This window comes from Portunus trituberculatus, chromosome 37, assembly GCF_017591435.1.
Source record: "Portunus trituberculatus isolate SZX2019 chromosome 37, ASM1759143v1, whole genome shotgun sequence".
Taxonomy (NCBI): Eukaryota; Metazoa; Arthropoda; class Malacostraca; order Decapoda; family Portunidae; genus Portunus; species Portunus trituberculatus.
The window spans coordinates 24,996,110-25,011,952 of record NC_059291.1 but is presented as its reverse complement, the minus strand read 5'-3'; the positions used below and the strand labels follow the sequence as shown (position 1 = coordinate 25,011,952).

At 39.1% G+C, this 15,843-nt stretch overlaps 1 protein-coding gene across 1 annotated transcript in view; it reads left to right on the top strand.

The window, feature by feature from the left end:
- LOC123514294 (proline-rich receptor-like protein kinase PERK9) overlaps positions 1 to 15,843 on the top strand; it is a 102,095-nt gene that overhangs the window by 35,734 nt on the left and 50,518 nt on the right. The window contains exons 4-5 of the mRNA XM_045272112.1: positions 337 to 1,373; positions 1,654 to 1,753. Coding sequence (XP_045128047.1) covers positions 337 to 1,373; positions 1,654 to 1,753 — 1,137 coding nt within the window. The remainder of the gene's footprint in view (positions 1 to 336; positions 1,374 to 1,653; positions 1,754 to 15,843) is intronic.

Below are 15,843 nucleotides of genomic sequence, written 5' to 3'. Positions count from 1 at the left end.
AGAAACCTATACAGGTGATTTTTACAAGCAGGTCTTCCATGGTCATGACTATTTATGTGTGTGTGTGAGATATATATATATATATATATATATATATATATATATATATATATATATATATATATATATATATATATATATATATATATATATATATATATATATATATATATATACGTATATATAATCATACATTTATATTATTTATACTAAGTGACTCAATGTTTGTGAGCTAAGAAAATTGTAATTTTGTACCATTTAAATATTGTGAAAAATAGCTTTTCTCTTGATAGAATAATGTATGCTTTCTCAACTAATTATGATTCACTATTGTAGCACCAGAACTATAATATGGAGGGAGCCTATGCCTTGGATCCATCTCACTACCACAACCTTCAGACCATTGATGAGAAGCCTTCCAACCTCAACCACTGCTATTCATCTAAGGTCCCAGTGTCTCTCTTGAATCCAACACACCACCGCATTCCTTCAACTTATACACATAGCAACCATCAGCCACCAGCTCAGAATATTACTCCCCTACTGCATAGTCCAGGAGCTGCTGTATCTAAGAAAACTGTTGCTTGTATATCAACTCCAGCCAACAATGAGAGCATTGCCCCTCACTCAGTAGCATCCAATCCGAAGGAATCCTTCTCCCATCTACCATCTGCAGCTGACCCTAACAAACCTGTCTATCATCTTCCAACTGCGACTGATTCTAATAAATCTGTCTATCATCTGCCATCTGCAGCTGAGCCTAACAAGTCTGTCTATCATCTTCCAACTGCTGCTGACCGTAACAAACCTGTCTATCGTCTTCCAACTGCTGCAGACCCTAACAAACCTGTCTATCGTCTTCCAACTGCTGCAGACCCTAACAAACCTGTCTATCGTCTTCCAACTGCTGCAGACCCTAACAAACCTGTCTATCGTCTTCCAACTGCTGCAGACCCTAACAAACCTGTCTATCGTCTTCCAACTGCGGCAGACCCTAACAAACCTGTCTATCGTCTTCCAACTGCAGCAGACCCTAACAAACCTGTCTATCGTCTTCCAACTGCGGCAGACCCTAACAAACCTGTCTATCGTCTTCCAACTGCGGCAGACCCTAACAAACCTGTCTATCGTCTTCCAACTGCGGCAGACCCTAACAAACCTGTCTATCGTCTTCCAACTGCGGCAGACCCTAACAAACCTGCCCATCATCTTCTGACTGCGGCTGGCCCCAACAAAGAAATCTATCGTCTTCCAACTGCAGCCAACCCAAACAAACCTCTTCATTTTCCATCTGTTGCCAGCCATGAAAAAGCCCCTACTTCTCTTCTAAATGGTGGAGTTGAGAAAAAAATCAACAACAATGAAGCTCATGGGTAAGATTTACTTTTTGAGTTTTTGGTAGCTTATACTAAAGACTGCAAGGATATGGAGAATCTACAAGGATTCTTTTTCAGGGTTAGCATTGGAAGTAAAGATATGTATGAGCAGGATCTCTGCCATGACTTTTCTTAAGAGGAAGATTCCCTGTACAAGAGCAGGCAACTAAAATGTAGGTCATGAATGATAACTTTTCCTTTGCTGCATTGTAAATATTTATTTTTTTGCATTGTGCTTATTGATTCACCCTGTTGATGAGCATTTTCTGTCTTTCAGAGCTTCCCAAGAAGTGTCCTGTGAGGACAACAACCATGAGGAACTGAAGAGCAAGTCCATTAAGATTCCTTATGACCCTGACCAGGACTACTTAAACAAGGTAAAGGCCTGAGACGTCTAGCAAGATTGATAAATGGTTATTTACTTTTATCACCATGATTATTGATACCATTTTTATAGTTATTTACACATATTGTTATTAATACCTTAGTAGACCATACACTATTTCCTCTTGTTTGTAGTAAATTATAGTTAATTTATTTGCATTGCCTGTTGCAAAATAGATAATATAGTAATGTAATGTTATGCCAAAAACTCTACTCAGCTAAGTAGAGTAACATGATCTTGATGAAAATGATAGAAGTACTTGAACAGGGGGCCAAAAAACACAATGCCCATATATCAATTATTATAGTAACATTTTATTAATTTTGATGAGTTTGGTTCCAAGGAAGCAAGGAAGGTGAGGTTGTTGTTAGGTATCCTTAGTTACTCACAATCCCTTTGGAACCCATCAGTTTCTAACACATGGTTGTATCCTGTCAAGATAGATCAGGATAACAAATAGAATTGCCTAAGTGATGGGATGTACCTTATTGTGTACTTGGTCAAAATAACAGAGATGCTTTGAAATTTCATTTAATTATTGCTGTACCTGCTGCAGGTCTTGTGAATTCTCACTGACCAACATCAGACATCATTTTGACCCAACTTGCTTTAAACAGGTTAAGACATACTGGCAACCCCCGCTTAACGAACATTCACACAATGAAATTTTGCTACAATGAATGTTTCCTTTTACTACCAACTGGTCGTATAATGAACACCAAACTCGCTTTAACGAAATTTCATCCAAATCATTTTTTTTTTCAAGTTTGAAAGCCATACCATATCATGCAAGCAGAAATGCTTTTGAATACACCAGCGCCTCTCATGGACAAAACGCGCACTACTCATTCCCATACCTTTCCCCACTCTTAGTTCAAAAGAATAACAGAGTCCAGCAGCAGCTTGTCTTCCCTTGCTCAACATGCCACCAAAATGCCCAGCAACCAGCGCTGCAATGTCGCCCAGCATTGCTAAGAAGACCAGGAAGTCTCTTACTCACGAAGTGAAGCTGAATATTATTCACAGACATGTGAGAGGCGAGAAAACTAATAGCAATGCTTGCCACCATGGCTTGACTCCATCTACTGTCTACTATTTTCAAGTCAGCAGACTATTAAGAAGGCTGGTGAGACCGTACCTTCCTTGCGAACTAAAAGAACCACCCGAACTCGGGACTCTGCAATGGATAAATGGAAAGCTTTGTTGAAATGTGGTACAGTGATCCCTCATTTATCGCGGTTAATGGATACCAGAACTCCCCGGGAAAGGTGAAAAACCGCGAAGTAGGATTTGCACCCCGTAGGAATTTTGGTGTATGTGTATGTGGGTACCAGAATGTTTAAAATATGTAAGCAGTATTTATACTTTACATATACAGTATTTTACTTAAATTATTTAATTATAAAACCTTATAGAGTAATTATACATTTACTCTCTCTCTCTCTCTCTCTCTCTCTCTCTCTCTCTCTCTCTCTCTCTCTCTCTCTCTCTCTCTCTCTCTCTCTCTCTCTCTCTCTCTCTCTCTCTCTCACACACACACATGGTATGTAACACTCATCCTCTTCTGCCCTCTTTGATCATATGCAAAAGTTTCACTTTTTCACTGATGGTCATCATCCTTCTCTTCCTCTTGGGCTCACTAGAGGAAGCTTTCGCAGGGGCACAGCGCTTAGGCGGCATTGTAAGGGCTTAACGAATCACTACTTAAACAAAAAAAGTTATCGCGAATACAACACTAAGATACAGTATGTGAGACAGTCAACAGCGTGGATGAGACTGGCAAGATACAACCAAGGTCCATGGAGTAGAAGGTCGACCTACGAGGCATTCAAAATGGGTCTAATATGAGCATCCGTGACGTCAATTGGTTCACAAGTGGTCTGAGCAGGGACGTTGGTTCTGTTAGCAAGCTGCCTGGTAGGTGTTCACGTGCTTCTCTCTCTCCCATTCTCTCTCTGTTCCACGCCAACATCGGTCACAATGCAGAGTTGTGCAGTGCGTGACTGTTTTAATTATCAGTAGTATATAATATGTAGTATGTAGTATGTGATAAATGAAAAACATTTTTTTTTCCTGGTAATTTTGCACCTTAATTAAGACATTAGTAAATTTCTGATGTTTAGTTATTGAGAAGTAAATTTCTGATGTCTAGTTATTGAGAGGTCCCCATTCAGTTAATAGTGTAGATATAAATTGCCTCAGTTATATATGTAATGTGAAAATGAAATAATAATAACGAAAACAGCAACACTATATTGATATTATTAATAAGAGCAAAAGTTTGATAATAGTAATAATAATAATAATAATAATAATAATAATAATAATGATGATTAGTAACAGCAAGAGTATTGATATCATTAAATATGATAATGATACAATGGTCAAAGAGAGAAAGAGAGTGGTTCTGACAGTTGAGAGAGAGAGACAGAGACAGAGAGAGAGAGAGAGAGAGAGAGAGAGAGAGAGAGAGAGAGAGAGAGAGAGAGAGAGAGAGAGAGAGAGAGAGAGAGAGAGAGAGAGAGAGAGACTTGCTGGCAAGTAGAGGGTGTGGGGCAGTAATAGGAAGCAGAGAAGCCTTCACAAAACTTGTCTCTTGTGCTAGGTAAGTATGATTTGCTCAGCGGGCAGAGGGAGAACGTGAGGTTTCCATGCAAGAAAGACACGTCCTGGGAGGAAGCTCCCCTGTTGGTGAACCTGCTGACGTCACTAGCCCCAGCTCTTTTCCCCTTAGAGCTGCGCGTAGGTCGACCTTCTATTCTATGGGCCTTGGATACAACAAGGGAAGATGTTGGGCAAGGCTGCATATGTATACAAATAATACATGTACAGTGCTTTACGTACATTGTCGTTGTTATTACACACCAACTTACCGAATTACTGTACGTACAGTATTTGTAAATGACGCCTTAGACCCTGTGATATAGCGAAAAATCCGCAGAACGTATCTACGAGTATGTATAAAAACCGTGAAACAGTGAAGCCATGAATGTCGAACTGCGAAATAGCGAGGGAACACTGTACACAAGTTTTGCATGTGGTGCAGTGATGCGTCCTTTGTTTACATTCCACAAGTTGCCGACTAGCGTTTTTCCTACTCCACTTTCCCTCCCTTCATTAATTTAAGATCATCAACATTATAAAATTACTTACATACATACATTAGTGTGCATTATAATGACTTAGTCTTAAATTAAGCTGCTTAGATATTTAACTTCATAATTTTTACTTTCATTAAACCATTTTTTGTACTATGATGCACTCTAGCTTTGCTTACTCTCAATGGAAGTTCAAGTCAGTGGTCAAACTTGTTATAATTAGTTAGCTTAACAAAAATTCACGCAGTGAAAGTTTTTTTAGGAATGTAACTCGTTCATTAAGCAGGGGTTGCCTGTACATCACTCTCTGTTTCACCTTTAAATAAAACAAACATGAAATTATAAAAATGCTTTCATATCTCTACTTTGATCACAAAATGTAAAAAATTGGTCCTATATAATTACTACTTATTAACCCTTATGTTCCGGTGATTAAACTGTTTTCCAATATCCCATGATGGGTAAAAATGGTAAACCTAGAAATTGTCAGAAGACTGTTCAAATACTAATAATTATTTTCTCTTTGTTATTCTGAATACAATGATATACTTTCTAGCTCGATGTGACCTCTGAAAGTTTAGTTATTGCCTTATCAAGGATTCCTACTCCGCCCGCTGTGTGATCCGTCAAGCAGAAACAGCTCGGTGAGCGATGACACCGAGCAAACACACACACACTCTCTCTCTCTCTCTCTCTCTCTCTCTCTCTCTCTCTCTCTCTCTCTCTCTCTCTCTCTCTCTCTCTCTCTCTCTCTCTCTCTCTCTCTCTCTCTCTCTCTCTCTCTCTCTCTCTCTCTCTTGGATGCTTTCGAAGGTATTCACAAAGGAGACTGCTTTTGACAAACCACTGGTAATGGAACAGAAAGGGATTATGAAGGAGTTTCAAGTAACGGTGGAGGAGATCAAGAACATGATGGGGAGTTTAGAAGTGAGAAAAGCTGTGGGACCTGATGGGGTATCAGGATGGATTTTAAGAGAATGCAGGGAGCAATTGGCAGAAAAAGTTTGTGAAGTAATTGATGCCTCATTAAGGGAAGGCGTAGTGCCCCAAGACTGAAAAGAGCTAACATTGTCCCAATCTATAAATCAGGTAACAAGAGAGACCCATTGAACTATAGACCAGTGTCACTTACAAGTGTGGTAGCTAAGATGTGTGAGAGGGTGGTGAAGACTAGATGGACAGACTTCTTGGAGAAAAATGACATACTTTGTGAGTGTCAATTTGGTTTTAGGAAAGGGCGTTCATGCACGACAAACCTGATATGTTACTATTCGAGGGTGATAGATGTAATACAGGATTGTTAAAGTTTTACAGCAAGAGGAGACAATGGTGAGAAACATTGCAGAAAAGAAAAGTGTGTGGTAGTGAGTGGATTAAAGGAAGATAATATAAGAAACTGGCAGGAGAGAAAAATTAAGGAGGAAGAGAAGATTAAGACCATGCTGAATAAGATCTTGGAAGAAGAAAATGCATTTGGAGAAGTTGAGGAATATATGAGATTGGGAAAGTATGAAGAAGGAAAGTCTAGAGCCATGAAGATAACATTAAAATCCCAAGTAGCTGCTGAGCATGTATTGAGAAATGCATGGAAGCTGAAAAATTCTCAAGAGACAAACATGATTTATGTAAGAAGAAATATGTCGCAGGAGGAAAGGGCTAAGATGAGAGAAATGGTGACAGAGGTGAGAGAGAGGAATGAGGCAAGAACAGAAGAAGAAAAGAAGAAGTTTTTTTGGAAAATAAGAAACAACAAAGTGTGGAAGTGGTGGACAAAAGAGAGGGAGTAAAAGACCAGACAAAGGAGCAGATAAGGAAGAAAGACATAAGAGTATCATATACTAACATAGACGGCTTTCTATCAAAAAGATTAGAGTGTATGGACCATCTGATAAGGGGTAAACCAGATATTATGTGTATAGTGGAGACTAAATTGAGACCGAATATACAAATAGATTGGTTTGGAGGGGGAAATTATAGAATGTGGAGAAAAGATAGAGTGAATAAAAGTGGAGGTGGAATAATTGTGTTAACAAGAAAAGACTTAATAGTGCAAAATGTGTGCCTTGGAGGAGACGAGGAGGAAGTGGTGGGTGTTGTGGTGACTGATGGAAGGCAAGATATCAATATTGTAACTGTGTATGTACCACCAAAAACAAATGCATGGTCAAATGATCAGTATAATAGTATGGTGGAAAGCACATTGGAAAGAATGAGAATTGAAGCTGCAAAGAAAGCAAAAATGGTTATAGTTGGAGATTTCAACTGTAAAGATGTCAATTGGGAAGAATTTGAAGTGGGGAATGGTGGAGAATGGGGTGAGCAGCTATTAAATTATGCGGTAGGAAATTTGATGACACAGTGGGTGAGGCATCCAACAAGGGGAAGGAGGGGGTGATGCCCCGTCGAGACTGGACTTGATATTCACAAAGGGAGTAAATCTAAAAAATGAGATTGAGCATGAGTGTCCTTTGGGAAGAGTGATCATGAATTATTGAAATTTGAGGTAAAGGTGGTTTTAACCCTTCACTACTGTGACGCCTATGTACCAGGAAACAAACATGCAGTTAAAATATGAAAATTTATGGAAATATATAGTGAAGAACTTTGTGCCCAGTAGATCAATGGTTTAAATACGGTGACGCCGGTGATGCCTACGAAGACGAGACGTCATATTTCTTTTCTGAGTTTTCTTCAGTTCAGTTGTCCCGTATAGTGTGTTGGATAGCAACTACACACGCCGTATGCTGTCCTTGAAATCCTAGTGCTCCTCCCACCATCCTTGTCTCCACCAATCACTAAAGATAAGCTACATGCCTTGTGTCTAAAATTACCCAATGGCATAGACTGTTCCCATCTCTCTCTCTCTCTCTCTCTCTCTCTCTCTCTCTCTCTCTCTCTCTCTCTCTCTCTCTCTCTCCCTCTCTCCTCCCATCTCCTTTCCTCCCTCCGTCTCCTCTCGAAAGATAAGTTACATGCGTCCCACCTTGTAACATTGAAAACACACACACACACACACACACACACACACACACACACACACACACGACACACGGAGGTGGTCGCTGAGCTCCAGAGCAATCATCTCTAATTCTACAGTTACCATTGCCTAAGAGTAACCAAGGTGGGAAAGGAGCTGGTAATGTTTGTCCCGTCTCCATATAGTCATGTTAACTGTTGATTAGCAAAATAATGTCCAGGAAGGTAAATATAAACTGTAGCCTGCGTTTGAGCCATCAGCTGGTTTGTTTACATCTGAGCAACATGGCGGCCGTGAACTCGAAAGATGAATCAGACTTCACAGGATTTCAAGGAATAATGGAGAAGAGCGCTTATGTGAAGAAAATTCTGGAGTTGGAAGGTAAAATTGAAAACTGTTTGAAAAGTATGGGGGCCTGGAAACGAGTTATGACAATGTAATGAAAGACTGTGCCGATATGAAGAAGGAAAATGAAGCACTGAAAGAGGAAGTTAAGCTAATTAAAGTGAATTGCGAAAAATGTGGAGAATCTCTAGGAAAAGTGATGGAGAAGCAGGCTGAATGGAAAAAGTCAGGAAGTGGAAAGAAAGGAGGTAAATTACAAAGTTGCAAGTCTGGAAAAGGAAATCAAAGAGTCTGGGGAGAAAACTTTGGGCCTTGCTGAAATTATAGATCAACAGATCATAGAAGAGAAGATTGCTGAGAAAGTGGTGAAGGTTATTAAATCAAATGAGACATTGGTGAGGGAAACTGTAGACAAAAAGAGATGTGTGGTGATATTTGGTGTGGAGGAGGATAAGACACCGAGTAAAATGGAGAGAGAGAAAACATAAAAAGGTGATAAATAATATCATTAATGTGGTGCAGGAGGAGGAAAAGACCTAGTACAAGAAATAGAGGACTTCCATAGAATTGGAAAGTTCACAAGAGAAGGTATGAGGCCAATAAGAATCAAACTTAAGTCACAAAAGGATGTAGATGAATTGGTGGAGAAGTCATGGAGGCTAGCCCAGCAGGAAACAACAAGGAAGATTTGGTTGAGAAGAGATCTCGGTGAAAAGGAAAGAGAAATGTTAAATGAGTTGAGAAAGGAGGCTTTGAAAAAAATGAAGAGAGGACAGAAGAGGAGAAGAAAGAGTTTTTCTGGAGAATCTTGGATATGAGACTGAGGAAGTGGTTCATAACCCAGAAAAGTACAGCAAGAAAGGACTAAAGAAACTTACGTATGAGCGGAATGTAATGTATTCCAACATAAATGGAGTGATATCGGGATTTTAGAACTCAACGATTACTTGAGGGACAAGAACCCAGATATTGTGGGTCTTACTGAAACAAAACTGAGAGAGGAGAAGACCTGATGATGGTTGGAGAAGGAAATATAATGTTTGGAAAAGAAATAGAGTAGGTAAGATGGGAGGAGGAGTGATGTTGCTGGTTAAAAAGATATAAAGGTGGATCAAGTGAAAGAAGGTATGGGAAAGGCAGAAGTGCTAAAGATCAGAGCAGAAACTAATGAAGGAAAAAGAGGCACTACATAGTGGTGTACGTACCACCTAAGACAAATGCATGGTCAGTACAGGAATATGAAGAAATGATAAGTGATACAGGAACATGTCTGGAAGAAATGTTGGGTGGCTGTGAACGAACTATAATGATGGGAGATTTTAATTGTAAAGAGGTGTGTTGGGAGGACTGGTCAATGGAAGGATCAGAGACAACATGGGGAAATACACTATTGACACTGGCAATGGAAAATGTGTTAACTCAGTGGGTCAAAGAAGATACTAGGTTTGGAGGAGAGGGAGCATCGTCAAGACTGGACTTGGTCTTTAGTACAGAGCCAATGGTCATTGAGGAGATGAGGGTGGAGTGCCCTTTAGCAAAGAGTGATCATGCAGTTTTGGAGTTCAAGGTGATAGATGAAGAGAAATCTAGAAGAAATGAAGAATATAAAGTGGGAAGATGGAATTATGCCAAGACAGATTTTGGAAACCTAAAGAAATTCTTTCAAGAGACAAATTGGATGAAATTCAAGAGTGCTAAGGAGCAAATGAAAAGTGGAAGGAATTTATAAAAATATACAAAGAAGGTGAGAAAAATTTGTACCAATAAGACAACATAGAGAAGTTGGAAAGCAGGACTGGTTTAACGATAGATGTGAAAAGGCTAGAACAAGAAAAGAGGATGCATGGAAGAGGTGGAGAAGGAAAAGACGGATTAAGCAGTGGGAAAGTTACAAAAGAGCAAGAAATGAATATGTGTTGATTAGAAGAGAAGAAAGAAAGAAACAAGAAAAGGATATAATTGATAAATGTAAAGACCAACCAAGGCTTTTTACAGACATGTGAACAACAACATCAAAAATAGAGAAAGTATTGAAAGTTTAGAAGTAAATGGAGTATGCAGTGAAGATCCCAGGAAATGGCAGAGGCTATGAATGGATGCTTTCGGAAGGTATTCACAAAGGAGACTGCTTTTGACAAACCACTGGTAATGGAACAGAAAGGGATTATGAAGGAGTTTCAAGTAACTGTGGAGGAGATCAAGAATATGATGGGGAGTTTAGAAGTGAGAAAAGCTGTGGGACCTGATGGGGTATCAGGATGGATTTTAAGAGAATGCAGGGAGCAACTGGCAGAAAAAGTTTGTGAAGTAATTGATGCCTCATTAAGGGAAGGTGTAGTGCCCCAAGACTGGAAAAGAGCTAACATTGTCCCAATCTATAAATCAGGTAACAAGAGAGACCCATTGAACTATAGACCAGTGTCACTTACAAGTGTGGTAGCTAAGATGTGTGAGAGGGTGGTGAAGAATAGATGGACAGACTTCTTGGAGAAAAATGACATACTTTGTGAGTGTCAATTTGGTTTTAGAAAAGGGCGTTCATGCACGACAAACCTGATATGTTACTATTCGAGGGTGATAGATGTAATACAGGAAAGAGATGGTTGGGCTGATGGAATATATCTGGATTTAAAAAAGGCCTTTGATAAGGTACCACACCGGAGACTGATCTGGAAACTTGAAATGGTAGGAGGAGTGCATGGCAGTTTACTAAAATGGATGGAAGACTTTTGGTAGGAAGAGAAATGAGAACAATAATTAAGGACAGACCATCAGAATGGGGATTGGTGGAGAGTGGAGTTCCACAGGGATCAGTGTTGGCACCAGTAATGTTCGCGGTCTACATAAATGACATGGTGGATGGGGTGTCCAGTTATGTGAGCCTATTTGCAGACGATGCAAAATTGTTAAGAAAAGTGAGATGTGACAAAGATTGCGAACTACTCCAGGAAGACTTGGACAGAATATGGAAATGGAGCTGTACATGGCAAATGGAGTTCAACACGACAAAATGCAAGAAAATAGAGTTTGGCAAGAGTGAAAGAAGAATCAGGAGTATGTACAAGATAGGAAATGAAGACATAAAACCAGTCATGAAGAAAAAGACCTTGGGGTGACAATTACCAATGACCTATCGCCAGAGAGACATATAAACAAAATAATTGGAGAAGTATTGAACTTATTGAGGAACATAAGAGTGGCGTTCGTATATTTAGATGAAGAAATGATGAAGAAAATAATTACTGCAATGATAAGACCGAGGCTTGAATATGCAACAATACAGTGGGCTCGAACTTAAAGAAACACATAAGGAAACTAGAGAAAGTACAGAGGGCTGCAACAAAAATGGTGCCTGACTTAAGAGATTTGACTTATGAAGACAGACTGAAAAGAATGCAACTTCCGACCCTGGAAAACAGAAGAGAAAGGGGAGACCTGATAGCAATATACAGAGTGATGATTGGCATGGAAAAATGGATAGGGAAGATCTGTGTATGTGGAATGAAAGAATGTCGAGAGGGCATGGGAAAAACTAAAATGGCCACTTATAGGAGAGATGTGAAAAATATAGCTTCCCTCATAGAAGGGTGGAAGCATGGAATAGTTTAGACGTGGAAGTGGTCAACGCAAGGAATATTCATGATTTTAAGAAAAAGCTGGACATTAATAGATATGGAGACGGGACAACACGAGCATAGCTCTTTTCCGTATGTTACAATTAGGTAAATACAATTAGGTAAATACACACACACACACACACACACACACACACACACACACACAAAACAACAAACTTTCTCTCTCTCTCTCTCTCTCTCTCTCTCTCTCTCTCTCTCTCTCTCTCTCTCTCTCTCTCTCTCTCTCTCTCTCTCTCTCTCTCTCTCTCTCTTTTTTTCCTTGAAAGATAAGCTACATGACTTGTGTCTAAAATATTAGCAAATCTCTCTCTCTCTCTCTCTCTAAAACACTAGAGGGGGGGTGAATCACCATTCACCACTGGAAGAATCAAATCCAGAAAAGTTAGGAGTGACAGTAGTGAATCAGCAGAGACGTGGGCGTCAGATGCAATGAGTGCGTTGGGAAGAAGAGCCGGGCCGACTGTCCACATCAGGCTGGGGAGCAGGCGGGCACTGGGAAATTTAATATTCAAAGAGTTTATAAGACATGGCGCAAGGAAGGCTCAGACAGTCGTTGTAGTAGGAGAGGAGTGAACGGGCAGTAACAATGGGCGAATCCGCGTGTTTACTTGTGACGTGAGAGCGCTGAGGAGCGGGGAGATGTCGATGCGCTGGGGGTGATTACAATGTGAAGATAGGATTTGAAGAACTGCTATGGTCAACAGAGGGAAGTGGGAAGAGGGGCAGGCTGGTCTTCAGAGCTGGACATGACTGATTGCACAAAATGGAAACTTGGTGTCCCAAACACGGAAAGGAGTATCATGGTGGGAAATAATATCATATGGCAGGATAATAATAGTCCAGTGGAGGAATTCCATAACATATAGCCTGTAGAAATACCTGGGAAAAGTGGGAAAAAGCAGAGCGAGTGAGCGAGTGGAGGAATGAGGTGCTGGAATGCGAAGAACTGGAGGTGCGGATAGTATATCTCATGAGTTAGCTCACCTCAGCAGAGGCTGATTTGCCGAAGTAAAATAGGATAAGTGTAGATATGGAAACGGGGGCCACACGAGCATAAAGCCCAGGCCCTGTAAAACTACAACTAGGTAAATACAACTAGGTAAATGCACACACACACAAGGAAGATAGAGACGATTCATACAAAGGCCGATTAAATTACAGACAGGCTGATATTGAGAATCTCAAGAACTACTTCAAATACGTTAACTGGGAGGAGATGGAAAACTCAGAGACAGTGCAAGAGAAGTATAACTTATTTTTGGAAATATACAAAACAGGAGTCAGGAATATGTCCCGAAATATAGATCGAAAGAAGAAAGAAAGAAAGATTGGTTTAACGCAAGGTGTGCCAAGGCAAAGGAGAAAAGAGATGGAGCATGGAAAAGGTGGAGGAGAAATAGAAATCCAGTAAATAAGGAAAACTTCAAGGCAGCGAGAAATGAATATGTTAAGGTGAGGAAGGATGAGGAAAGGAACTATGAAAAGAACATTGTCAAAAAATGTAAGGAGCAACCAAAATTTTTCTACAGATTCATAAATGGAAAAATTGGGCAAAAAGAAACAATAGAAAGGTTAAAAGGAGAGAACGGGATGGTGGAAGACCCAAAAAGTATGGCAGAACTATTAAATAATAAATTCTAGGATGTCTTTACTAAGGAATCCAAATTTGAAAGACCACAGGGTAATAGAGAGACCGTCTATATGAAAGAGGCTAAAGTAACTAAGCATAAAATAAAAGAGTTAATGAAGAAGGTATTGGATGAAGGGAAGGCAATGGGACTGGATGAAGGGAAGGCAGAATACTGAAAGAATGTAGAGAAGAACTAACAAGTCCTATATACAACATCATAAAATGCTCAATAGAAAATAGAACAGTACCAGTAGAATGGAAAAGAGCTGAGGTTGTTCCTATATTTAAGAGCGGAAGGAAGGAATAACCTTTAAATTACAGACTGGTATCACTAACTAGTGTAATATGCAAGATGTGTGAAAGAATAATAAATAAACAATGGATCGAGTTCTTTGAAGACAACAAATTAATATCAAATAGCCAATTTGGTTTTAGAAAAAGACGGTCGTGTGTAACTAATTTACTGAGTTTCTACTCTAGAATAGTTGATAGAGTACAAGAGAGAGAGGGATGGATTGACTGTATTTATTTGGATTTTAAAAAAGGCATTTGACAAAGTGCCACATGCAAGATTATTGTGGAAGTTAGAGGAGAAGGGTGGCTTAAAAGGAAGCACATTGAGATGGATAGAAAATTATTTGAGGGGGAGAGAAATAAGGACGGTAGTTAAAGATATGAAGTCCATGTGGAGAGCAGTAGAAAGCAGAGTGCGCAGGGGTCAGTATTAGCACCAATACTTTTCCTCATATATATAAACGACATGCCAGAAGGAGTGAACAGCTACATAAATATGTTTGCGAATGATATGAAACTGTGCAGAGTTATAAAGCAAAAAGAGGATTGTGAAATACTGCAGGAAGACCTAAATAAGATCTGGGAATGGAGTAAAACGTGGGAAATGGAATTCAATGTGGACAAAATCCATGTCATGGAAATGGGAAAGAGTGAAAGACGACCCGTGGGAATCTATAAGATGGGAGATGGAGTAGAACTGGAGAAAGTAAAAAAGGAAAAGGATTTAGGAGTGACAATGGAAGAAAACAATCAAGTGTAGATATGGAGACGAGGCCACACGAGCATAAAGCCCAAGCTGGAAAACTACAACTAGGTAAATACACACACATATGACCGAGACATGGTCGAGGAAGGATGCAGTAATCATCGCTCCGAGCATCAGCTGATCCCCACTACCTGTTGTTTGTGTTTGCAGAGGCCTGGGCGAGTAGTGTAGACTCGTTTTAATGTATACAGTGTTTGAGAATCATGAGTAAGGAAAAGATTACATCTAAATGCAGGTATGAGACTAGGGAAAGAATGGAAGAAGAGGATGAATATGTTGATGAGGGTGAAAGGACATTCAAAGATTTTGATACGGCAGATATTTCCCTTTTTAAGAGAGTGTTGGATATTGAACGTAAATTAGATAAATGGATAAAGGAGCGTATGTGTATTAAAGAGATCGAAGAACAGTAAAAAGAGTTCCAGAAATTGAAAGAAAGGATAAAAAGAGTGGAAGAAAACGAAGCTACGCTACGAGCAGAAAATGAGGAACAGAAAAAGGAAGTAGTTAAGTACAAGAAACACATGAAAGAAGGACTCGGTAAAGCCGAGAAAGAAAAAGAGGAACTGAAAGATATAGTAAACAAAGAAGAGGAAAGAGTACCGAGTGTGATTAAAAAAGAAGTACAGGCATGGAGAGTCCAAGATAAAAAAGACAAGGAAAATTTTCAGGAAGTATTTCAAGAACAGTTAAAACAAAGAGATGAGAATATGGCAAACAAAATTATAGGAGTCCTTAAGAAAAAAGAAAATCTAGTAAGGGAAATTGCAGAAAAAAAAGAGTATAATTATTTTTGGCCTGAAAGAAAAAAATGTAAAATATAGACCAAGAAGGGAAAAAGAGGAAATGAAATCAGTCAAAGACCTACTAAAGAATCTAAATGACGAGGATAGACAGAACTTAGAGGAGGAGGTAGAAGAAATCCCCAGAATGGGACCATATCAAGAAGGAAGAGTGAGACCAATTAAGATACTATTAAAATCACAAGCAGCAACGGAAGAAATACTATATAGAATGACAAAACACAGAGAAACAGATAGTTGCAAGGATATATATATATATATATATATATATATATATATATATATATATATATATATATATATATATATATATATATATATATATATAAAGAAAAAGAGAAATGAGGAAGAAAGGAAGTGACAACGAACTGATGGCAGAAGCAAGGGAAAAAATAATGAAAGATCAAAAGAGGAGAAGAAGGCATTTTTTTTGGAGAATTATAGGAGACAGGATAAGGAAATGGTATATAAAAGAGAAGGAAGAGAAAAAAATGGAGCAAATTTAACTAAAAATGATAAGAACAAGAGATT